The sequence below is a fragment of the Cetorhinus maximus genome, chromosome 2, assembly GCF_964194155.1.
Source record: "Cetorhinus maximus chromosome 2, sCetMax3.hap1.1, whole genome shotgun sequence".
Taxonomy (NCBI): domain Eukaryota; kingdom Metazoa; phylum Chordata; class Chondrichthyes; order Lamniformes; family Cetorhinidae; genus Cetorhinus; species Cetorhinus maximus.
Genome location: NC_135880.1, coordinates 180,997,170 through 181,022,311, shown reverse-complemented (window position 1 = coordinate 181,022,311; position 25,142 = coordinate 180,997,170). Strand labels below are relative to the sequence as shown.

Here is a 25,142-nt window from a genome sequence, read left to right as displayed (position 1 = left end):
TGAGAATGTAGAACGCGCTACCACAGAAAGCGGTTAGGAGGAACAGTTTTGATAAATTTAAGGGGAAGCTAGATAAACTCTCGAGGGAGAAAGGAATAGAAGGATATGATAATGGTGTGAAATGAAGAGGGATGGGAGGAGGCTCTTGTGAAGCATAAACACTGGCATGGGCTAGTTCAGCCGAGCAGCTTGTTCCTTTGTTGTAGTCTCAATGTAACTCAGGGTAGTTACTTCTTAATCATCGTGAAATCTAATAACAGCAACCCTCTTAATATCACGAGCAGTGATGGAGATCAGGGATGAAACTGGGCATAGGGCAAATGTAAAGTTCGAGAATGAAGAGGGCAGGAAGGGAAGAGGCTGTGACACAGACAGAACTGTGGGAGAGAAGCACTGGTGATTTACAAATCACCTGAACATCCTTGGGGAAAAAGCTCAACAGGATAAAGGGGGAGTGTGAAATACACATTCACATGCAGTGGTTTTATATCAAAGGTGGCCTTTAGTGTAGATGACAGTATTGTCCATTATTGATATCTTAACATGCAAACAGGATTACAATACAATCCATAGAGCTGGTGAAATCTAGAGTCAGAGTACATGAAATTATCAGAAGTCTCTCTCTCAGTCCTACTCATGGTGAGGATTGTATTGTTACGGCTGCCATATAATACATTTCCTATTTTAGCTTCCCCCATCTCTTAACGTTTTGGATGTTTGCAAAGACCAAATTGCAATGATCAGTTATATTGCTGTCTTGACTTTCTATCATGAATCACTGCATTTAAAAAAGCACCGGTTATCTTCTGAAACAGAGCTCATATGAAAAGGCGGCATTAGTGTCATGGTGTGCAGTATTGTACATATATAGCATGCATAAAGTTGTGTGTCCAACATACCTGACTCTTGTGGCTGTCTACTTCTGTAGTCTCTGGTTTCCCTTCCTCTTTCAGTTTCTCCTCTTTAGGATTTTCCTCTGCTCCTTCAGGCTGATCTTCCCCTTTAAGTTGATCTTCCCCTTTAAGTTGATCTTCCCCTTTAAACTGATCTTCCCCTTTAAGCTGATCATCCCCTTTAAGCTGATCTTCCCCTTTAAGCTGATCCTCCCAGTTAGGGTGATCTTCTTCGGGGCGATCTTCTTCAGGGTGATCTTCTTTAGGCTGATCTTCTTCAGGGTGATCCTTAGGGTGATATTCTTCAGGGTGGTATTCTGCAGGGTGATCTTCCCCTTTAAGTGGATCCCCATCAGGCTGGTCTACCTTGAGCACCTTCATCTTTTCACGATGCAGTTTTGCCCGTCTACTGAAGCACTCATTGTGCTGGGTGAGATGGGTGCTCAGTTCGAATGTGCTGAGGATCTTACTGGAGCAGTGGTTGCACTCGTAGGTGGGACTGTGAGAGCGAGTACTGCCGGGAAGCAACGTGAAGTCTAGTTTCAGGTCCCGACTGTGATGATCCGTGTAATGCATACAAAGAAGCTCTGGCGTGTTGAACGAGAGTTTGAAGCACTTCACACATTTGAAGGGGAGCCATTCACTCTCTCTCCCATTAGTCATTCCAGTAATTTCTACAGCAGTGACCTCATCCTTAACACTGCACTCTTCCCTGTCATCAGAATACACAACGGTGAAGTAACCATTATACTTGCTCACGTACTGCTTTCGGGGGTAGACCCCAGGGTGTCGCTTCATGTAATGGGACACGAGACCCTTTTTCGTGTAGGTTTGGAATGAGCACAGTGAGCATTTCTTCTTCTCCACTGCCCTCCTGAGTTCCTCACTCAGGGGAGGAGACTCTGGTTTGGACTCAACGGGAAGGATGAGCTTCTCCGGTTTCTTGTTGATCATGGTTTTGGAGGCAGCCAAACAATGCGTGTAGTAGGAATCAATATCGTGGCGTTTTTGGTAATGAGCAGCCAGGCCTTTGCGGAGCGGGTGAGTGTATGCACACAAGGCACATCTGAAGATGTTGTTCTTACCTTCTGGTTGGGCTCGGACGTTGTTGTGCTTATTACGGTAGTGTCGTGCTATGCCCTTTCTGGAGGAGCAGAAGTATTTGCACAGTTGACATTTAAATAAAGTACTAAGATCTGAGCAGCCACTTACAAAGGGGGGAGCCACGGGAGGCGAGTCCCTCACTTCTGTTTCTTTATATTCTGCAGAGGTATTTGGTTCCTCAGGTTCCACCGTCTCAGTCACAGAATCGGTGAACATGTCAATGGCTGGCTGCCTGTGGTACTTTTCATAGTGAACCTTGAGTTTCTCCAGGGAGCCGTGTGCATACGGGCATAGCTTGCACCTATAGGCACCAAACCCTTGCTTTGGGACTTTGGTCATCTCTTCCAAATCGTTGCTCTGCCCATCGGGGAGCTTCTCAGCCTCGTTCATAAAGTCGTCAGCAGTGACCTTTATAGAAGGGTGCCGCTTCTGGTAGTGTGTCAGGACGCCATGGATCCTCGTGTTAACATACGGGCAATGTCTACATTTGTACAGGGTGCTGGGCTTCTCATCTTTTTCCAGGGCAAATTCGGCTGCTTTCACTTTTACACCCGGGTGCTTTTTCCCATAGTGGGTGAGAAGACCATGCAAATTGTTGTACTCTGATTTGCAAATCTTACATTGGTACGGAGACCCAGTGGGGACAGAACTGGTGGAGGCCCTGGGGGGAGGGTTAATTGGAGAAGGAATCGAGACTTTTGAGGGCATCTCTTCCTCGGCCAGGCTGGATTCAGGAATGCTGGAGGAATCCAGAGCGGAGTAATCGTGCGCAGTCGGATTGTTTTGTTCCGATGCGTCTTTCCCCAGGATGATGTCGAGCAGCACAGACTCATCGCCACTGACAGCCCAGGGGTGCAAGGCTTGATAGTGGTTCGTAATGTCCCAGATCGAGGCAGCTTCAAACACGCAATCTCTGCACTTGTAGTGTTTGAGGTCGATGAGTGCAATCTGTGACGGGTTGGCTGAAGGATCAGGACCTGCCCAGAGTTTGCTGGAGATGTAAGTGTAATCAACAGGATGTTCTGGGTGTCTCTTTTGGTAGTGTATTAATAACCCACTCGGTTCCTGATGTGAGTAAATACACCATTCACAGTGATATCCAGCAGTCACCACCCCATCTTGAAAGGCCCACCGCAAAATAGTTGTGACCGTGGCCTTCACACTTGGATGCTGTTTCCTCAGGTGTTTTTTCACAGCGTACAGGTAATGTGCCGTGTAGGAGCAGTGGCGGCACTTGAAGAATCGTAGCTGCTCGCCATCCACCTCCTGCTGCACAGTGACCATTGGCGCACTGACACTGGCCTGGTTGTTCGTCGCCCTTTCTCGCTGGCTTCTCACCGCTGCAGTGTGCTGACGGACCAGCTCAGCCGTCGCTTTGATGTCACGATGCTTCTTCCGGTAGTGAATGACCACCCCCTTAACCGTTCGGTTCCCATAGTTGCAATGCTGGCAAAAGAACATTAGTTCTCCCTCTCCCTTCTCGGCCAATCTTTGCTGAGAACCTAGGTCCACAGAATCAAAAGTGTTCTTGCTACTCTGGCTCAGGTGCTTTGTCATTAGCGGTCTTGCTGGTGTAATCTGCAGCTCTTCCATAGTCTTCTTCAGGGCTGGAGTCGGAGGTGCATGTTTGATGTATTTTGCTGTCACCTTAACCTCCGGGTGCCTTTTCTGATAATGGACAAGTACACCAACAACCGAGCGATTGCTATAAACACAATGTTTGCAGTAATACAACTGCTCAAATTCAACTGGCTGAGGAGTGACTGGAGGGTCGTTCACTGATGATGCAGAAGCCATCTCAACAACATTCGGAGCACTGATTGCAGGATTCTGGACAGAAACCACACGCATTGTCTTCTGAATTCGAAAATAGGATGCCTTTTCCTCTGGGTGCTTTCTCTGATAATGGACCAGGACTGAATGCATGTTTGGACTGGAAAACGAACAGACATCGCAACTGTACACCACAGCACTGATCATCGATGCTTCTCCCTGCTTAGGGCTCATGCTCTTGGGAGAGTTCATGTTGGAGGGGCTGGAGGAAGAAGCACGCTGAGACAGCGGAGTGGAAGTCCCAATATTCTTTACACCAGAGTTGAGAATCTCTCTCAGAGTCTGGGACTCTGCACTGATCTCATTGGTTTGCTGGACAACATAACTGGAGAATATCATGGAGTTGTTGATCTTTACGGTTGGATGCATTCTTTGGTAGTGAGGCATGAGGCTCCGCACGTTCGGACTCGTATAGGAGCAGAAACGACACCTGTAGGTCAAGTTGGCTTGATGAAAGTTTAGGATGTTCTGAGCTTCAGGGTGGAATTGAGCATAATGTTGCCGCAAATCTTCAAATTCCGCATATTCCACAAAGCATTCGAGGCAGCGGTACACTGCACTGTGATCCGTTGGATCTTCAATGTACCTGAAGCTGTATTTAATGTAAGGATGCATTCGCTGATAATGGGTGCTCACACTGCGCGCCACTTTGTTGCTGAAGTTGCAATGTTTGCAATAATAAATCTTGCCAGAGTCTTCAGCTGCCTCCGAGTTTTCCTGAAAGGAGTCCCTATTTTCCGAGCTAGCTTTTTTGTAAACTGCACTCCCGGCCTGCTTGCGCGACGTGCCATCGCACTGCCCAGTCGAATTGGAACTGCCATAAAAATCCTCATCGTCAGAAAGCGTCAGTTCAATCTCCGCACTGTTGCTGACAGAATAATCCTGCTCCAAAGTCCCGTAGCCAGTCTCTTCGCGCATTCCATCCGTTCCCTCAACCCACATCTGGTGGCCGCTGTAAGCGTAGTTCTGCATCTCCATCAGACGTTCGGCCTTCCCTTCCTCCTCATCTAGATCACCGTCTACTTCCAATTCCACTTCCACATCCTCCTCTTCCTCCTCCTCCTCCTCCTCCTCTTCCTCCTCCTCCTCCTCCGCATCCTCGACTGCAATCACCGACTCCACCTCGTTGGCCTGCTGGTTGGCCTGACTGATTTTACTCTGCAGGTTGTTTGCTATCTCGTCAATCCTGGTGCGTTTCTTCGCCGGAGACAAGTCCAGCGGGCTGTCCGTCACCAACCTTTTACCTTTCTTAAATAAAAAGGAATTCTTCGATGTCGACCCAAGTATTGAGGTCTGAGTTTTCACAATACCTGGTGACGGGAGAGCTTCAAACTGCGATGATGTAGTGTCCTGTAACGTATCAGTTGCCTCTTCACTAGTGGCCAGCAAGGCATTGTCGCAGAACGAATGCTTATGTTGCTGGTGTACACGCAGCCCCTTTAGGGTGACTGTAGAATAGCTGCACATGGTACATTTGTAAGGATATTGCTGTTTAGAATCCCCTACGATGGCAGGTTTTTCTCCGTTCACCACTTGGCTCTGATTTGCATCCACAGTCACCAGGCTGTCATTCAACAGAGCAGTGCTGCTATTCTGTAGGCCCACGGTGTCCCATTCCGAGGAATGGGATTGCTTGTGGGCCACCAGTTTCTGGGCAGTGGTGCAGGTGAAGGGGCAAAGGTTACACTTGTGAACGATGGTCCTTCCTGACAAATGGATGTTCTCAATGTGGCGCGAGATGCTGCGACGGTGCATCGTGAGAAATGAGCAGAAAGGGCACTGGAACCGGTTCATGTACTTCCGGAAGGGAATCCCCTTGGTTTCCAGCAGCTTCGTATTCCCAACTGTCAACAGCTTTTTCCCAGACCCTTCTGAGCTCTGGGATGCCAAAGAGTCCATCTCGTCGACGTCTTGTTGCTCATCCTCCTCGGAGCTACTCCGATCATCGCTTAACAAGCTGCTGGTTTCCAAACCAGAATTGGCCACGTTCAAGTCGGTCATTCCAAAGGAGGATCGCCCAGTCACTCCAGCTTCACCAGAATCGGGAGTGGCTTTGGGCTTCATTTTGGGAAAGGGGAACTTTATTTTGATGGGGGCAAACCTGGGGACAGCAGCAGAGGCCTGCTTCAATGCAGAGCCTCCCGAAGAGCCTTTCAGAGCAGGATACTGAGGTAACTGCATTTCCCTCTCCCCCACCTTCATCGGCAGGTAATTAGAATTAGGAGATGACTGTTGGACATCCTTTTGTTGGGGCTTTGTGGGACTACCGTTTGAACCGGACTGTTGCTGCCTCAAGGACGAAATGATCTTCACCAAACCCTGGGCTAAAAGATTCCGATGCTTCTTCATCAAGTGGTCACACCAGCGCTCTCTCCTGGAGGTGTGGTACCCACACCATTCACAGCAAAAGCTGCCCCTCGACTTGGTTAAGGGTTTCACCTGTGCCTCCAGGATGCTGCGCTCCACCGCATCCATCGGCACATCCCCCACCGTCTCCTGCACCTTTGCGGCAGACCTGTGGCACAGCTTCTGGTGCTTGACGATCCGCGCCCGTCGGGGACTCTTGTACGTGCAATAGCGGCAAGCGAAGACTTTCCCGAAACCCTCGTGCAGGAGGACGTGGTAACTAGAAGGTGCGGGAGGTGGGGCCATGTCCGAGGTCTCTCCGCCAAATGACGGTCCTTCAACCTGGCCGTGGATCTTTCTAGTGTGTTCACTGAGAAGATTCCTGGATCGAAAATAGCGGACACAGTACTTGCACTGAAAAAACTTATTGGCAGGTCTGGACTGCTGATCAACATGATGGCTGTACAGGACTAACGGGCTGTTACTGGCAAAATTGGAAGAGCCAGGATGAAAGGAGTTTTGTGCTTTAGAAAGAAAAGGAGGTATAATCAAAATTTCTCTCATGCTCTGTTACATGGTAAACTAGAAATTAACAATAAATGCTATTTTAATTTTCATTGCTTTATTCTTCAGGGTTAAGTCACAAATCCCACAGAATGCTGTCATCACTGAATTTGGCTGAATGAGGGGTTTATTTGCTCTAACATTTCAAATAAAGCAATTGTACAGAACAATTGGAAGTCATTCATCGCACTGTTCCAATGCCGACTCTTGGAAAGAACTATCCAATTAGTCCCACTCCCCATAGCCCTGCCATTTATTTTCCAAGTATTTATCCAATTCCCTTTTGAAGGTTAATGAATCTGCTTCCACCGCCCTTTCAGGCAGCGCCTTCCAGATCACAACACACTTCAACTCTCGAGCTACACCAGCAATTTTACTACAACCAAATCTCATCATAGTTCAGGTGTGAACAAAAAAAACTTCCTCAATGAAATAAAGTTTCCTGTTCTAGTTTTATATTCTTTGCAAAAGATTAGTTGATATATTGCTAGGGTTACCTGAAATGGGGCAAGAGGAAGCTTGCAGTAAAAATGACAGGGAGGAAGTCTGTTGCCCTTTTCCGGTCTGGCCTTCATGTGACTGCAGACCCACAGCAACGCGGCTGACTTAATTCCCCCCCCCGCCCCAAGTAACCTAGCAAGCCACTCGGCTGTATCAAGTCACTACAGAAAAAAAGCACCGTGGGTGTAGCTACACCACAGGGACTGCAGCGGTTCAAGGTAGTAGTTCACCATCACCTTCTCAAGGGCAATTAGGGATGGGCAATAAATGCTGGCCTAGCCAGTGACACACTCAACCCAGGATCAGGGCTTGTGTCAATTTGTGCTGGAGAAGCAATGCAATTGTACTTTTCACCCAGTTTTTTAAGCTTGTTGTCCACACCAGGGCATTAGGCCCTTTAGACCTTTGGTTCTGCAGTTAGCCATGGCAGAGCACAAACTGCAGGCAAATAACTCCAAGGCTACATTCTTTTGTCCCAACAGAATGGAGCTGGTCCCAATGCACACCAATATGAACTGTCACTGAATCCTGCACTTTCTTCCCACATCCCTCAGTAGCCAAATCGGGTGATCTTTTGCCCATCAGCTGTGGTGCAGTGACAGCATTCTCACCTCTTTACCTTAATTAACTTCAAAAATATATTACAGTAGCAGACAAAACTTCACCACTGCATGTGTTACACTGGTAGATCACTTATCAAACAGCAAGCTATTTCAGAATGCAAGACGAGGGACAGTATTGTGTCTGCTCTGTTAACACACAAGCCATTCTGGTAAAGAGATAACAATTCCTGAGCCAAGTGCCATGTCAAAAAGAGAGACAGAGTTTAATATTTTCTTCTACAGACATTTTGGAAAGTAATTAGATATAGTCTAGGCTACGGGTAGCTTCAGTAATAACACCATTACTTGTTTTGATTACATTTCATTAAATGCAGTGTTGGTGATAACACGCGCAATTACACGTATTGCATTGTAATATTTTAGCCCATCTTCGAGTATACTTTTACCCAACACCAGAATATACATTTAAAAAAACAAATCTAACACCAAGTTCCTCAAAATAATGATAAACTTTAAATCACATTGGAAAAGAAATTAAGAGGAGATTTGACAGAGGTACTCAAAAACATTCTAGGGTTTGGACAGAGTAAACAGGGAGAAACTGTTCCCACTGGCTGAAGGGTCGACAACCAGAGAATACAGATTTAAGGTGAATGGCAAAAAAAAAGCAATAGTGAGTTGAGGAAATAGTTGATTTTTTCACCCAACGAGTTGTTAGGGTCTGGAATGCTCTGCCTAAGAGTGTGGTGTAAGCAGATTCAACCGTGGCTTTCAAAAGGAAATTGGACAATTACCTGGGGAAAAAATTTTTTGCAGGATTATGGGGAAAAGGTGGGGGAATGGAACTAGACGAGTTGTTCTTGCAGGGGGCCGGCACAGAGATGATGGGTTGAAGGGCCTACTTCTGTGCTGTAACCATTCTATTAAGCAAAATCACAAAAACATAATTTGTTATGGGATCTAGGTCATCAGATAACCCTAACACATGGCATGACACTGAAGATGTATAGAGTCAATATTTGTTTTTTTTAAAAAAGACCTTATGCAGTTCACAAATAACAGGCGGTAGGATTATTAGTAGTATAATTAAAATGAATTTAGGTGAACAATCTTTCACAAATGGTATGGTGATCCCAGGCAAGCCATGCTGGATTTCCAATTTGTTCTTCAAAAAGACCGCTATCCACATTTAAAACAGGAACAGAGCAAAACCTCAATTGGAACTGGCAAACACTGATAATTTACCTGCCAACCCTGCGGGTCTAAAGTGCACTAAATGCAAACAATGTAAGGCACCTGTTGAGTGTGTGTCATCATGACTGTAGCCTGAAACAATGCACCGAGGATATTGCAGTGAGCAGAACGACTGTCCGTTTCGTGAGAGTTTGTGGTTTTTAAATTTAATAAGAAAATCACTCACCTGCTGTTTCCACTGGAGAACCGAGCTCAGTTTTCACAGCAGGAAGGTTCACATCAGCTTCAGGATCTTGAGTTGGTGTAACAGATCGAGGCTGACTGCCGTCCTCCTCAGCAGCTTCCACGTGGGGCAAAAACACAGTGTGAACATCCTGAATGTGAGCCTTCAGATCATCGTAGGTTTCTGCTCGGTAGTCACATCCATCGCACTGTAGGGCCTCCATTACTTTCAACGCCTTTCAATCAATAAGGATCTGGAACACAATCAAATTAGTAATTCGGTTATTGACTGAAACCAACACAGAAAGGACAAAAAGATGCCAGCTGCCTCTCAATGGTTTGAGCCTTTGCCTCTATGTGAGTAGTTTCTGGGTTCAAGGTCCACTCCAGAGACTTGAGTAAAACAATCTAGGCTGGCACTCTAGGGCCTTTATTTCAAAGGGAATGGAGTATAAAAATAGGGAAGTCTTGCTAAAACTATACAAGGCACTAGTTAGACCACACCTAGAATGCTGAGAACAATTTTGGTCCCCTTATCTATGCAAAGATATACTGTAATTGGAGGCAGTCCCGAGAAGGTTCTCTAGGTTGATCTTGGGTATGGAGGGATTTTCTCACGAGGAGAGGTTGAGTAGGCTGACCCTATGCTCAGTGGAGTTTAGAAGAATGAGAGGCCACCTTATTGAAACATATAAGATTCTTAGGGGGCTTGACAGGGTAGAGGCTGAGAGGTTGTTTCCCCTTGTGGGAGAGTCTAGGACCAGAGGGCATAATCTCAGAGTAAGGGGGCGCCCACTTAAAACAGAGATGAGGAGGAATTTCTTCTCTCAGAGGGTAGTGAATCTGTGGAATTATTTACCGCAAGAGGGTTGTAGAGGCTGGGTCATTAGGTATATCCAAGGCTGAGATAGACAGATTTTTAATCAGTAAGGGAACCAAGGGTTATGGGGAAAAGGCAGGAAAGTGGAGTTGAGGATTATCAGGTCAGCCATGATCTCATTGAAAGGCGGAGCAGACCCGATGGGCCGAATGGCCTACTTCTGCTCCTACGTCTTATGGTCTTAGTGCTACATTTATGGAGGTGCCATCTTTTGGGTGAAATACTAAACTGAGGCCCCCATCTGCCCCCTCAGGTGGCTGTAAAAGACCTCGTGGCCCTTATATCACAGAACAGGGGCGTTTTCCCCCAGTGTCCTGGGCCAATATTTATCCCTCAATCAATACCAATAAAACAGATTATCTGCTTATTATTACATTGCTGTATGTGGAAACTTTCTTTGCACTAACTGGCTATTCCATTTCCTACATTACAACAGTGACCATACTTCAAAAATACTTCACTGGCTGTAAAGGGCTTTTGAGTCGTCCCGGGGTCCTGAAAGGCTCTATATAAATGAAGTCTTTTTTAAGAATAAAACTGTAGATTAGAATAAACTAACTTACAGTTATTTACTTAGAACCTTGTACGTAGAGGAGCTTCACAAATGCTTTATAACATAGAAAATGGATCAATGTTACCCAGTGGGCTTATTTCACACATCCGTTCTTGAATTAGTAAAGTGACTACAAATAGTCGCTTGGTAGTATAGAACCCATAAGACCCTAAGGCATAGGAGCAGAAGTAGGCCATTCGGCCCATCGAGTCTGCTCCGCCATTCAATGAGATCATGGCTGATCTGATAATCCTCAACTCCACTTTCCTGCCTTGTCCCCATAACCCTTGAATCCCTTACTGATTAAAAATCTGTCTATCTCAGCCTTGAATATACTTAGTGACCCAGCCTCTACAGCCCTGTCTGGTAAAGAATTCCACAGATTGACTACCCTCAGAGAAGAAATTCCTCCTCAGCTCTGTTTTAAATGGAAGCCCCCTTATTCTGAGATTATGCCCTCTGGTCCTAGACTCCCACAAGAGGAAACAACCTCTCAGTATCTACCCTGTCAAGCCCCTTAAGAATCTTATATGTTTCAATAAGGTCACCTCTCATTCTTCCAAACTCCAATGAGTACAAGCCCAGCCTACTCAACCTCTCCTCATAAGAAAATCCCTCCATCCCCAGGAACCTAGAGAACCTTCTCTGGACTGCCTCCAATGCCAGTATACCTTTCCTTAGATAAGGGGACCAAAACTGTTCACAGTATTCTAGGTGTGGTCTAACTAGTGCCTTGTATAGTTTTGGCAAGACTTCCCTATTTTTATACTCCATTCCCTTTGAAATAAGGGCCAACATTCCATTTGCCTTCCCTATTACCTGCTGAACTTGTATGCTAGCTTCTTGTAATTCACGCACGAGGACTTCCAAATCCCTCTGTGCTGCAGCTTTCTCCATTTAAATAATATTCAGCTCCTCTATTCTTCCTGCCAAAGTGCATAACCTCACATTTTCCCACATTATATTCCATCTGCCAAGTTTTTGCCCACTCACTTAACCTGTCTATATCCCTCTGTAGACTCTATCCTCCTGTAGGCTCTGTCATCCTCACCGCTTGTCCTCCCACCTATTTTTGTGTCATCCGAAAACTTGGCGATAGTACATTCACTTTCCTCATCTACGTCATTAATATATATTGTAAATAATTGAGGCCTCAGCACTGATCCCTGTGGCACTCCACTAGTCACAGGTTGCCATCCCGAAAATGCCCTCCTTATCCCCGCTCTCTGTCTTCCATTAGTTAGCCAATCCTCTATCCATGCTAATGTACTACCCCCAACACCATGGGGCAGAACTTTACGTCCTGCAGGTGGGCGAGCCGCCCAACCCGATTGGGTGTACAATATCGCGTGATGGCGTCATTGCGCACTCCTGTGATATTTTGGTTGGCAGGCAGGTGGGAGGGTCAGCAGCGAACACACCGACAATTAAGAGGCCTATTAAGGCCATTAAAGTTTCAATTAGCGGTGATTTTTCGCTGCCCGTCCAATGTTACGGTTGGGCAGTCGAATCGGCCAGGCAGCTTTTGGATTTTTGAGGAAACCTCATCCAAGGGGCGGGACAAAGTTTCCGATAACAATTTAAAAAGGAAAATGTTTGGGCAGGATTTTTATTGTCTATATGTTTAGGCAAGTGAGTCCGGTGTGTGGTCATTTTTTCCTGCACTTTAACATCCTTATTTCTTGGTTTTAAATTCTTCAGCTCCCTGAGGCAGCTCTCTGCCTTCAGGGAGCTTTCATTGCGAGTTCCCCCTCCTTCCGTCCCATCCCGGCAGCGCTGAGCCTTTCAGTGCGCGTTTCACGCTGGCCGGCCGTTAACTGAAATCGTGGTCGGAGACCAAGCACGGGCAGCGGGCCATTTCCTGGGGCTGCCCATCGCGCCTGCCCAAAAACCCTGCCCCATGGGCTCTTAACTTATTAAGTAGCCTTATGTACGGTGCCTTATCAAGTGCCTTCTGGAAATCCAAATATATTACATCTACTGGTTCCCCTTTATCTATCCTGCTCGTTATCTCCTCAAAGAATTCTAATGAATGTCAGGTATGATTTCCCCTTCATGAAGCCATGCTGACTTAGCTTGAATATTTTATGCTTTTCTAAATGCTCTGCTATTACATCCCTTATAATAGACTCTAACATTTTCCCAATGATGGATGTTAAGCTAACTGGTCTATTGTTACTGGTTTTTGGTCTCTCTCCCTTTTTCAATAAGGGTGTTAGATTGGCAGTTTTCCATTCCTCTGGGGCTTTTCCAGAATCTAAGGGTTCTTGGAAGATTACTACCAGTGCATCCACCAACTCTGTAGCTACTTCCTTTAATGTCTTATTGACCTTTAGTCCCAATAGTTTCCCTGAGCACTTTTTCTCTAGTGAAAGTTATTGCATTTATTTCCTCCCCCCCCCTTTTGCCCAGTGATTATTTAGTATTTTTGGAATGCTATTAGTATCTTCTACTGTGAAGACTAAAGCAAAAGTATTTATTCAACTCCTCTGCCATTTCCTGGTTCCCCATTATTATTTCACCAGCCTCATTCTCTAAGGGGCCTATGTTCACTTTGGTCTCTCTCTTCCTTTTTATATATTTAAAAAAGCTCTTACTGTCCATTTCTGTATTACTCGCTAGTTTATCTTCAAAGTTTATTTTCTCCCTCTTCATTGTTTTTTTTGGTCATCTTTTGTTGGTTTTTAAAACTTTCCTAATCCTCTGGCTTACCACTAAACTTTGCCACATTGTATGTTTTCCCTTTCAATTTGATACTATCCTTAACTTCCTTGGTTAACCAGGGTTGGTTTATCCCCTTCCTAGAATCCTTCTTCCTCACTGGGATATATCTTTGTTGAGAGTCATGAGCTATTTTCTTAAACATTTGCCATTGTTCATCAACCGTCTTTTCTGCTAAACTCCTTTCCCAGTCCACTCCAGCCAACTCTGCCCTCATTCCTTTGTAATTACCCTTATTTAAGTTTAGCATGGTTGTTTCTGATCCAAGTTTCTCACTCTCAAACTGAATGCTAAATTCTACATTGTTATGGTCACTGTTTCCTAGAGGTATATTACTCAGATCATTTATTAAACCTGCCTCATTACATTTTACCAGATCCAAAATAGCCTGATCCATGGTTGGATCCATAACAAGTTTTAGGAAACTGTCCTGAATACACTATGAATTCTTGCTCGTGGCTACCTCTGCCAATTTGATTTTCCCAATCTACATGAAGATCAAAGTCACCCATGATTAATGTACTGCCTTTTTTTTACACGTCCTCAGTATCTCCTGAGTTATTCTACTACAGTTAGGGGGGCTATAGACTACTCCCACCAGTGTCTTCTTCTCCTTGTTATTTCTTACTTCCACCCATATGGATTCTACACCTTCCGATCCAAGATCATTTCTTGCTATCGTACTTATTCCACCTCATACGAACAAAGCTACCCCACCACCCTTTCCTTCCTGCCTGTCCTTTCAAAACTCCTGAATATTTAGTTCCCAGCTCTGATCTCCTTATAGCCATTACGGAAAGATGGTTTCAAGATCATACCCATTAACCACTATTTGTGCTGTTAATTAATTAATCTTGTTCCGAATACCAAGTGCATTTAAATAAAAAGCCATTAATTTTGCCTTTTTACCATTTTTTCCCCTTTTTGACCCTATTTGCTGCTTTTTAAAAAAAAATGTTTGGACAGTCTGTCCCTTCCTGTCGCACGCTGGGTATCGTTACCTAAATAGCTGCCCTGCAATGCTGCCATATCCTTTTGCTTTGTAAGCCTACATATCCCCTCTCCAGAACCCTCTACACCAGCATCGACCTTCTACTTAACAAGCTATTTTTAAGAAAAGAGAGAGAAAAAGACTGGAGACCTAAACACAAACTAAAGGCCTTTATTTTTAGTCTTTAAAAGTCTCACCAATCCTACTCAACAATCAGCTGCTTTCCCTGCACTCACGTCACGCTGTGGTACGTGACATCACTCCGCCGCTGACCTCACGTGAACTCCTCCCGCTCTCTTTAAAATGAAGTCTCCCAGCTCTCCCCACTTCTTCTTTTGTTAAAAATGAACCCGATAAATAAAACCCAAGTACTGCTGAAAAAAAAGAGACATGCTGTTTAAGCTTTTCGTCTCGCACTCATCAGGACAGAACCACAAGAATGCCAAATTTCAAAGGGGGAAACATAAATAAATGACAATATAAATTGCTGCTCCCTTTGAGATTCTGTCCTGATGAGTGCATAACGAAAAGCTTCCACAGCTTGTCTCTTTCAGCAATATAGTGACTACACTTGAAAAGTACTAAACTTACTATAAACACTTTATGTCTTACCGAGGTTGCGAGAGGTACTACAGAAATATTGCCTTTTCTTTTTATGTCCATTACGCATATATTACAAAACACATGTTGATATGCATCAGTTCCATTTAACCAGTGCTTCCGATCTGCAGTGTTACACATTTAATTTTGATGTCCTTGCTTAAACTCTTTCAAGTTTCAACTCAGAAAGTGACCGTATTTTTTTTTTAAAAAGGGCATCATCTTTCATGCTGCTATTTTTATAAGTGTAACAGTAGGCTGCTCACTTGAAGACCCGCTGCAATGTCATGCAGTTCTCAGAAGTTTGAAATAATCACACTTTAAGACAGAATTGCTGGTGCTGGCATGGAATGCATTTTGCAGGTCTCACCATGTGCCGCGGAACGATACACTGCTAGTTTGGCGCGAGACTGTGGTGCAGCAGTGAGCGATGCGGCATCCCAGATATCCATGCGTACATGCACATTACAATATAGTTCCTAACTCTCCAAATAATAAGAATATAATATCACAGCCAATATCTGAACTTCCAAATTACCAATGACAACATTGCCTTTATATCGCAGGTCTTTAATACAGTAAACATTCCAAGACCTTTCACTGGGGCAAATCAGACACCAAGCCACTTAAGGAGATGTCAGGACAAGTTACCAATAGCACGATGAAAGGTGTAGGTTTTAAGAAGGAGCAGAGAGGTTTAGTGAGGGAATTCCAGAGCTGAGTGCTCGGGCAGTCGAAGGCCCGGCCACCAATAGAGGAATGAAAGAAACAGCTCACCTCAAATTTCTCCAATCGCTTGTGGCCACCTCAAGTTCATTCTGGTGCTCAGGTCGTCACAAATATAGAATTTACTGATTCTCTTTCCCCCACCCTCTCATTCAAATTGCAGTAATTGAAATTTTAAACACACACTGCACCCCTTTAAACAACACTTCAAACCCATGCGTCTATCCTGTGACAACTGGGCAACCATGACAGGTTTATTACTGCTTATATATGCAAATGCAGCAAATCTGGAATTCTACAGCAGAATTGCTCTCATTTTTGTAAATACAACCTACTTCACTGTTTATTATGGGTTTTAACAAGCTGAGATTCTACCACAGTCTGAAACAAAATTTTAAAATGGTGCTTACTTGGCTAAGTGAGTTTGCGGGCTTTTATTGAAAGAGAATTAGGGAATGACACAAGTAGACCATTCAGCCCATCAAACCTTGCCAGCTATCCAAGATCTATCCAATTAGCCCCACTACCCCCTGCTCTTTTCCCATGGCCCTGTAATTTTCTCCCCAAGTATTTCTCCACTGCCCTTCTGAAAGTTACTATTCAATCTGCTTCCACCGCCCTTTCAGGCAGCGCATTCCAGACTACAACAATTCACCGAGTTTAAAAAAATACTCATCTCCCTTCTGGGTCTCTTGGCAATCACCTTAAATCTGTCCCCTCTGGTTACCGACCCTCCTGCCACTGGAAACAGTTTCTTATTTACTCAAAACCTTTCATAATTTTGAACACTTGTGCTAAATCTCCCCTTAACCTTCTCTGCTCAAAGAACAATAACCCCAGCTATTATATTAAATAACCATTTCTGGTGCCTTCAAAATCTCAATTTTAGTGCATCAGTTCCAACCAGCGGAAGGTTCCAGAACTACAAGAAATGCAGTGTACAACACAAACTTCAGTCCGCTAATTAGAACGCTGCATTATCCATGCCTACGATGTACAATAGAGCAATTATTTCTCTTCAAATCGACATGTCCTGCTATCTCTCCATTGAGACGTGTTTTACCTGTGCTGGTTGTCGACAGGATTTTCTGAACAGAGAGACACCATGAGGTTGTGATGCAGCCTTCAGTCAATCAATGGGAATGTAAGCAATTTATCCCTCTTAAAAATAAATTCCAGTCAACCGTTCTGGTTTTCCCCTATTTACAGGTTAGAATTCATGTTCTAACCATAGTGCATTATCTTCAATTGTTTTCAATGTTCTTTTATGCTGACCCCCTGCACCCCTTACGGATTAATCCCAAACACCTCCCGCTGTCGGCCTCTCGGTCCCCTCGCCCGCGTTTGGGTGTCAAAGCTTTCCCCTCCCCCGAAGCTCCTCCAAATTTCCCTTCCCTTCCTTGACCTCTCTGTCTCCATTTCTGGTGATAGACTGTGCACCAATATTCATTACAAGCCCACCAACTCCCACAGCTACCTGGACAACAGCTCCTCACACTCTGCTTCCTGTAAGGACTCCATCCCATTCTCTCAGTTCCTTCGCCTCCATTGCATCTGTTCTGATGATGCCACTTTCCAAAACAGTTCCTCTGACATGTCTTCCTTCTTCCTTAACCGAGGTTTTCCACCCACGGTGGTTGACAGGGCCCTCAAACGTGTCCGGCCCGTCTCCTGCGCATCCGCCCTCACACCTTCCTCTCCCTCCCAGAACCATGATAGGGTCCCCCTTGTCCTCACTTATCACCTCTCCAGCCTCTGCATTCAAAGGATCATCCTCCGCCATTTCTGCCAACTCCAGCATGATGCCACCACCAAACACATCTTCCCCTCACGTACCCCCCCCAATGCCGGTCGGCATTCCAAAGGGACCGTTCCCTCCGGGACACCCTGGTCCACTCCTCCACCACCCCCTACTCCTCAACCCCCTCCCACGGCACCTTCCCATGCAACTGCCCCTTTACTTCTCCCCTTCTCACCGTCCAAGGGCCCAAACACTCCTTTCAAGTGAAGCAGCATTTCACTTGCACTTCCCTCAATTTAGTCTACTGCATTCGTTGCTCCCAATGCGATTTCCTCTACATTGGAGAGACCAAACGCAGACTGGGTGACCGCTTTGCAGAACACCTTTGGTCTGTCCGCAAGCATGACCCAGACCTCCCTGTCGCTTGCCATTTCAACACTCCACCCTGCTCTCATACCCACATGTCCTTCCTTGGCCTGTTGCAATGTTCCAGTGAAGCTCAACGCAAACTGGAGGAACAGCACCTCATCTTCCAACTAGGCACTTTACAGCCTTCCGGACTTAACATTGAGTTCAACAATTTTAGACCATGATCTCTCCCCTCCATCATCCTCACCCCTTTTTTTAAAAATCCTTTTTTCCAATATTCATTTTTATTTTTCACTTTTCATTCTTTATCCACTTATTTTCATTTTTATTCATTGTTTTATCCCCGCCTTTTATCCTATTTTCGATCTTTTTCCCCCACCACCACCATCCCCTCCCCCCACTCCACCCTGACAAGGGCCGTCTGCCACTTGCTCATGTTGTTCTTTCCAGAGTGCTGACCCTTGTCCTGCTATTATCACATTCTGCTTTCTTACCTTAATGCCTAATCAGCACCTCCTTTAGCTCTTACCACTACCATTAACACTCCCTTTGTCCTTTTGTTCATGACATCATTGTCAATCTCTCCTTTGCCCCCACCTATCACTGGTCTTCTATCCAGCTCCACCTGTTCCACACCCCCTTAAACAGTATAAATTTCATTACATTTTTACTTCCTTTTAGCTCTGAAGAGTCATCTGGACTCGAAATGTCAACTGTTTATCTCTCCACAGATGCTGTCAGACCTGGAGTTTTCCCAGCATTTTCTGTTTTCCTGCAAACTTTGTCGTCTTGGGAGCCTTGTAACTCATTCAGTTCCCTTCTTCAGCCAATCCCAGGCCTCTACCCACTGTTAGCTTCCATCTTTACCTATTCTTCAGACTGTCACCCTCACCCATACCTCAGAAGAACCTAGGAACCTGACAAGGCCATTCAGCCCTGCCAGTCTGTTCTTCCATTCACTGAGATCACGACTAACATGTGGCCTAACTCCCCAACTTTGCCCCATATCCCTTAATACCTTGGGATAACAAAAATCTATCAGCTTTAAAAGCAACAATTAATCTAGCACCAATTGGGGAGGAGTGTTCCAAATTCCTACCACCCTTTGTGTGAAGCGTTTCCCACCTTGGTTCCCAGGAGGGTCTGGCTCTAATTTTTAAACAATGTTTCCTGGACTCCCCAGCCAGTGGGAATAGTTTCTCTCAGTCTACCTTTTAAGAGCTCGCCTCCCACTGCCTCACTCTTTTGTCTCTTCTCGCACTTGCTTCACCCACTCTTCACTTCAGATCTCCCTCGAGCATGCTCAATGCCACAGGCCGTTTACCTGTTCCCCCGAAACATTCCTCTTCCCATTTGGCGTCTTTTTCAAATAGATTCTCGGGACGTGGGCCATCACCGGGAAGGCCAGCACTTACCGTCCATCCTGCTGCACTGATGGTGACAGAGCTAAGCCACTCCAAGAGCAGTTACGTGTCGGAGTCAACCACATTGCTGTGTATCTGGAGTCACATATAGGCCAAGACAAGGGGGAGGTGGGCAGGTTTCCTTCCACAACAGGATATTAGTGAAGCAGGTGAGTTTTTAAATGACCATCCAAAAGCTTTAGGGTCACCCTCACTGATGTTAGTGTCTTTTATTTAAAGATCTTTAAAGCTGAATTCAAACTCTCAAGCAGCCTGGTGGGATTTGATCTCACGTTTTCTGGAATACTGATGCAGCAACATAATCCCTACTCAGCCCTCATTACCATGAATTTGTCAAAGAGCAGCCTGCTCTCAAAGTTACAGTCCCGAACCCAAAATGACAGCAGCTAACCACTCCTTGCACAAATGATTAAAGTAGGTAGATGCATCAATTATAAAGGCTCTTCTTGTGTATGCACTTCCTGTCACATGATGTGTGATGGACAACGTCCAATGTAAATTTGTCCACATGGGTGGTGAGGGGGAGGTTGGCGGTGTGGACAAGAAGTCCAAACTTAGGCAACCTTGTGATGCGAACTCATCCAGCACTTACTAATCTTTCACACTTAGCAGCACAATATTACATCAGAGTCAGGTTAGAGGGGTAGAGATGGCTGAGACAGGGCAAATTGGAGATTGTGAAGTGGAGGTGAGAAAGGAACAACAACTTGCTCTGGACACCAAGATTGTAAATAGTCTTGTTTGGTCTCAGGCAGGTCCGAGTTCGTGTTGGGGTCTTCTGCAATCTGGTACCCAGACCAGGTGCTGTCCCCACCTCAATATTACAATAGTCTGCTGATTATACCCTTTCAGGAAAAGTCATCAAATTGCACACACCTTTTTTTTTAAAAAAACATAGGCGCGAAGACGCCGTTTTATTTTATTTTTCTTAAATTTTTTCGTGGGGTATGGGCCCCGTTGAAAAGGCCAGCATTTGTTGCCCACCCCTAATTGCCCCTGGATTTGAGCTGCTTGCAAGGCCATTGGAGAGGGGAAGCACATTGCTGTGGGTCTGGAGTCACATCTAGGCTAGGCCAGGCCAGGTAAGGGTGGCAGATTTCCCCTCCCTCAAGGACATTTACAACAACCGATGATAGTTTTGTGGTCACCATGACAGAGTCTAGCCTTATGCTCCAGGTTTATTCATTGAATTTAAATTCCACCAGCAGAACCCAGTCCCCAGGGCATTAGCCTGGACCTCTGGATTACTAGGCCAGTGACATTACCCACTATGCCACCAGCTCCCCTTTCCATAGCAAGCTGCCCAGCGTATGCCAATAAGGCTACGAAGCAGTCCGGTACACTTTTCAAGTCATTCCCAGTCATCTCAAAATCGGGTTGCTCGCAGGTGGGCAAGCCGGACGTCTTCATTACAAATAATTATTTCTTGATGATAAGCCCATTTTCGGCTGCATTGGGTTACCGTTCTTCCAATGCAAATTAACAAAGAAGCAATGGCATTCCACGATGCTCCCTGGCTGCACTGATTCACGGAAGATTTTACCTTTGTGATTGTGCAAATCAGTTTCAGGAAGAAACTCGAAGCGTTAACCTAACCGGAACATTCCAAGCGGCTTTTGTGCACAATTTCCCTGTTGCGCCCAAAGTGGAAATTCTACCCCTAGCCCAGGGGAATAGGCAGCCTTTTTTACCTGAACAGCCTTTTCCTTAAACAAAATGCTGAAAATAAAAACCATTGGGAGGTGCAAGGTGAAAATTTGGTGTTTACAAACCAAATACAAGGCAAAACTCCATGTGTCTCTGGTAGAATGCATAATTTACAGATATAATAAATAAAATACATGTATTAATATGTATCAATAGAAAAAAAGCTTAGGGCCTAATTCTGAATTAGGTCACATTTCTTTGGTGGTTTTCGCTTTTGTAAATCCAGTATATACTTGTCCAGGTGCCTAGATTATCAAGGCTCTTACTTTTCTAGACTTATCCATGTGCTAGCACGGCCAAACTGGAAAAGGTTGGGAGACGCAAATGAGGTGTTAAACAGTGTCATGCGGAGTGCAGACCCTCGCCAAGATTCCCCCCCACCCCCTGACTGATTCTGGGCAATGCCACAGGCAGTTGGCACATATTAGCTTTGGGGAGGTAAATGCAAATTTCAGTCACGCATGTTAAAAAATAATTTTTCAAAAAAAGTTGACATCATTTCCAACATAGAAAGCTCTACAACCCCCACACCCCCAGCAACAAAATACTAATTGTCGTCGGGATTCATAAATATATATATCAAAAAAAGAATGCCAAGCCTGACCTCTAATTGACCTGCCTATCTGCCAAGAACAATTAGCCTTTAATTGAGGCAGGAAGACAGTAATTACACCTTGTAATCTTAAAGGGACACAACTACTGTTAAACACAGCTGCAGTTTTGCAGCGGAATGATACACCATCAAGTAATATGGTGTGGTACTCCTTACCATACAAACAGAACAACAACTTGCTCTGGACACCAAGGTTGTAAATGGTCTTTGTTTAACTGGAAAAAGTTCCTGCTTATCCAGTTCTGAATATCTCACAAAGCTGTCAGTCTCCTGGCTCCTCAAAGCCTGTCCTCCATCTCCAAAACACAAGTCAGGAGTGTGATGGAATATCTCCACTTGCCTGGATGAGTGCAGCCACAACACTCATGAAGCTCTACACCAAAGACAAGGCAGCCTACTTGACTGGCGCCACATCCACAAATATTCATTCCCTCCACCACCAACGCACAGTAGCAGCAGTGTGTACCATCTACAAGATGCACTGCAGCAACTCACCAAGGCTCCTTAGACAGCACCTTCCTAACCCTCTGCTGTCCAGGAGGACAAGGGAGCAGACACATGGGAACACTGCTACTTGCAAGTTCCCCTCCAAGACACTCACCATCCTGACTTGGAAATATATCGCCGTTCCTTCACTGTCGCTGGGCCAAAATCCTGGAACTCCCTCCCTAACAGCACTGTGGGTGTACCTACACCACATGGACTGCAGCGGTTCAAGAAGGCAGCTCACCACCACCTTCTCAAGGGCAATTAGAGATGGATAATAAATGCTGGCCCAGCCAGCGATGCCCACACCCCATGAAACAAATGAAAAAAAAAATTGCAGGAATGGAGGGATAGAGAAAGGTGGTGGCGAGGACAGATTTGGGTGTCATCAGTGTACATGTGGAAGCTGATATTGTGACATTGACAGTGCACCCTCCGATTTACCCAGGAAAACATGAACCACTAGTTTAGCTTGAACTCATTCAGCTGACTTTAACAGAGATGAGGTCAGCAAAGCAGCATCAGGTTTTGCAGGATCCTGTGCAAAAGGGCAAGAAGCTGCCAGGCGTGGCTCAGTGAGGAGCGTCCTTACCGAGGGGTCAGGTTTGTAGTTTCAAATCCCATTCCAGAGATCTGAGTCCAATAATCCCGGCTGACACTTACAGTGCAATACCGAGGGAGGGCCGCCCTGTCCGAGGGCGGAGTACCGAGGGAGGGCCACCCTGTCTGAGGGGGGTGGGCCGCCATGTTTGTGGGGTCAGCACCGCGAGAGGGCCGCCCTGTTGGAGAGACAGGCCAAGGGAGTGTCGCGGCGTCATAGCTGCTTTCTTTTGAAGACGTTGAACCAAAACCTCGCCTGCCCTCTCAGGCAGACGCGGAAGATTACCTGGCAATGTTTTCAAGCAAAGCAGGGGCGTTTTCCCCAGTGTCCTGGAAATATTCATCCCTCAATCAACGTCACTAAAAGAAAGCTTAGCTGTTCACTTATTTCACTGATGTTTATGGGAGCTTGCTGTGCATAATTGGGGATTTTTTTTTGGCAAACCTTGGCACCAGAGGCATCGAAATAACAAGGGTCAGAAACAATACAGTGGAGAGCAGAGGTGGGAGGGAAAGAGAATTACTTCTCTACACATCTTCAAAAGTTCTTGTGGCTAAAAAACACAAAGCTTTGAGCTGAGTTCAAACAATATTACCACAAACGTCTATCACTTATGCACAGCTTGCTCAAGAGTAATAGCAATAGTTAAGAGAATAATCAACATTATAAACACTTCACTGAGTTTTCTGCAGAGGTAAACCTATTTCAGGTTACGCCACAATTCACTGATCACCTTTTGGTCACCTGTCCTAATAGCTCATGTGGTTCTGTCTCAAACTTTGGCTGATATTTGCCCCCCGAGAAGCAATTTAGGGTTTTTAAATTATGTGAAGGCGCTATATAAGTGAAAGCCGTGTATAAACAACTTGATGGGATTTTCGAGCAGTAGCCTTTGCTCAGCTATCTTTCCCCCGACAAATAATTGAAAAAAGAAATGAACAGAAAATTGAGTTCAGCCAAATCGACAAGGACGCGTTTACTGCCTAAGGCACACGTGCCCAGCTGTAAGCACGGCCGCCATCTTTATAGGGGGCAACGTGCAACAGGGCACACGCGCAGTCATCACAACCTGGAATTGTAAATATTACAGCACCGGCTGCATCAAGTCAGCACCTTTTACAAAAGGTTAGCAGTCTTTATAAAGTTTGCAACTGCAGCCTCCGCAGTTTCTGAATCTCCCACTCCAGAGCCTTTTCCTCTTAGTCCGGGTCTGTCACCGGGAACAAGCTGCAAACAGAATTGCGGCCGTCACCGGGCGGGTTAGAAGTTCCCTCCCCCAACCCCCCCCACCACAATCCCGATCCCCAGAAACTGCAGGGAGACCAACACCCTGACCGCCGTGGAGTTCAGAAACTGGGTGAACGGCTTCAGGATCCAAATAAGATCCAACCGGCACGGTGTCTCCTGAAAATGATGTCGTTGGTTTCTGCGCATGCACAGGCAGGTATCAGTGGCCATCTTGCATTGGCATGGGGGTCAACAACAGGTTATAGAAAGGATAGGCCTGAATCATGGCTCAAGTTCCATTGTTGATAAATATTGACTAAAAATGTTCAAATAAATCACAGAAACTGAAAACAACTGGTCGGTGTCCAAGTTAATTTGAGAAATTTCCAGAGTTCCCATCTCAAAGTCAGCAGAGTTGGCAACCATACTCATTGTGGGTGACAGAATCATCGTCAGGCCTGGAAATACCACTAAAGTTTTCAGTTATAAGGTCGACTGGGCAATCAACTCGGGCAGGTTAAATTGATCAAACTCCCGTAAACTCTCTTCCTCCACTCTCCAAAAAAACGTGGATTGTGACAATATAGGCAAGCGGGGTCGCTATTGAGGCACATGTGTCAGTGTGGCCTGATGAGAACAATAACGTGCAATGAGTCTTTGGAGCTGCTTTGCCTATTCAACGTGTATTTCCCTGCTTGACAATCATGCAAATCTAGCAGGACCGCGCTCAGAATCTTCCCTGTGCTCTCAACTTCTCCATTGTTGCAGTTCTGAATTCTGGCACTCTGATCGATATTTTCTTGTGTACTCTTTCAAACATATCAATAAGATTAAACCTCCACATAAGGTTGGGTGGGGTGCAGACAATAGTGGTATTGTCACTGGGCTGGTAATCCAGAGAGCCAGGGTAATGCTCTGGGTCCCGGGTTCGAATCCCACCACGGCAGATGGTGGAATTTGAATTCAATAAAAATCTGGAATTAAGTCTAATGATGACCATGAAACCATTGCCGATTGTCGTAAAAACCCATCTGGTTCACTAATGCCCTTTAGGGAAGGAAATCTGCCGTCCTTACCTGGTCTGGCCTACATGTGACTCCAGATCCACAATAATATGGTTGACTCTTAAATGCCCTCTGAACTAGGGCTATGCACAATAAATGCTGGCCTAGCCATGAATGAATAAAAAAGATGGAGTTTCAGCATCATAAATTTAAAAGGCATGCAAAAACATTATACTTCTTTGATTCATCATCAAAATGAGCAAGCAGTGATTTTTAAAA

The 25,142-nt window shown here is 45.3% G+C and overlaps 1 protein-coding gene across 6 annotated transcripts in view; it reads right to left on the bottom strand.

The window, feature by feature from the left end:
* The window catches only part of znf462 (zinc finger protein 462), a 97,751-nt gene that overhangs the window by 37,446 nt on the left and 35,163 nt on the right, over window positions 1–25,142 (bottom strand). For 5 of the 6 annotated variants that reach the window (XM_078530109.1, XM_078530118.1, XM_078530099.1 and 2 more), the window contains 2 exons: window positions 9,225–9,474; window positions 900–6,700 (listed from right to left, as the gene is read on the bottom strand). In XM_078530109.1, the coding sequence (XP_078386235.1) occupies window positions 900–6,700; window positions 9,225–9,444 (6,021 nt within the window). In that variant the 5' untranslated portion in view covers window positions 9,445–9,474. The remainder of the gene's footprint in view (window positions 1–899; window positions 6,701–9,224; window positions 9,475–25,142) is intronic. The other variant, XM_078530137.1, reaches the window with a different exon arrangement.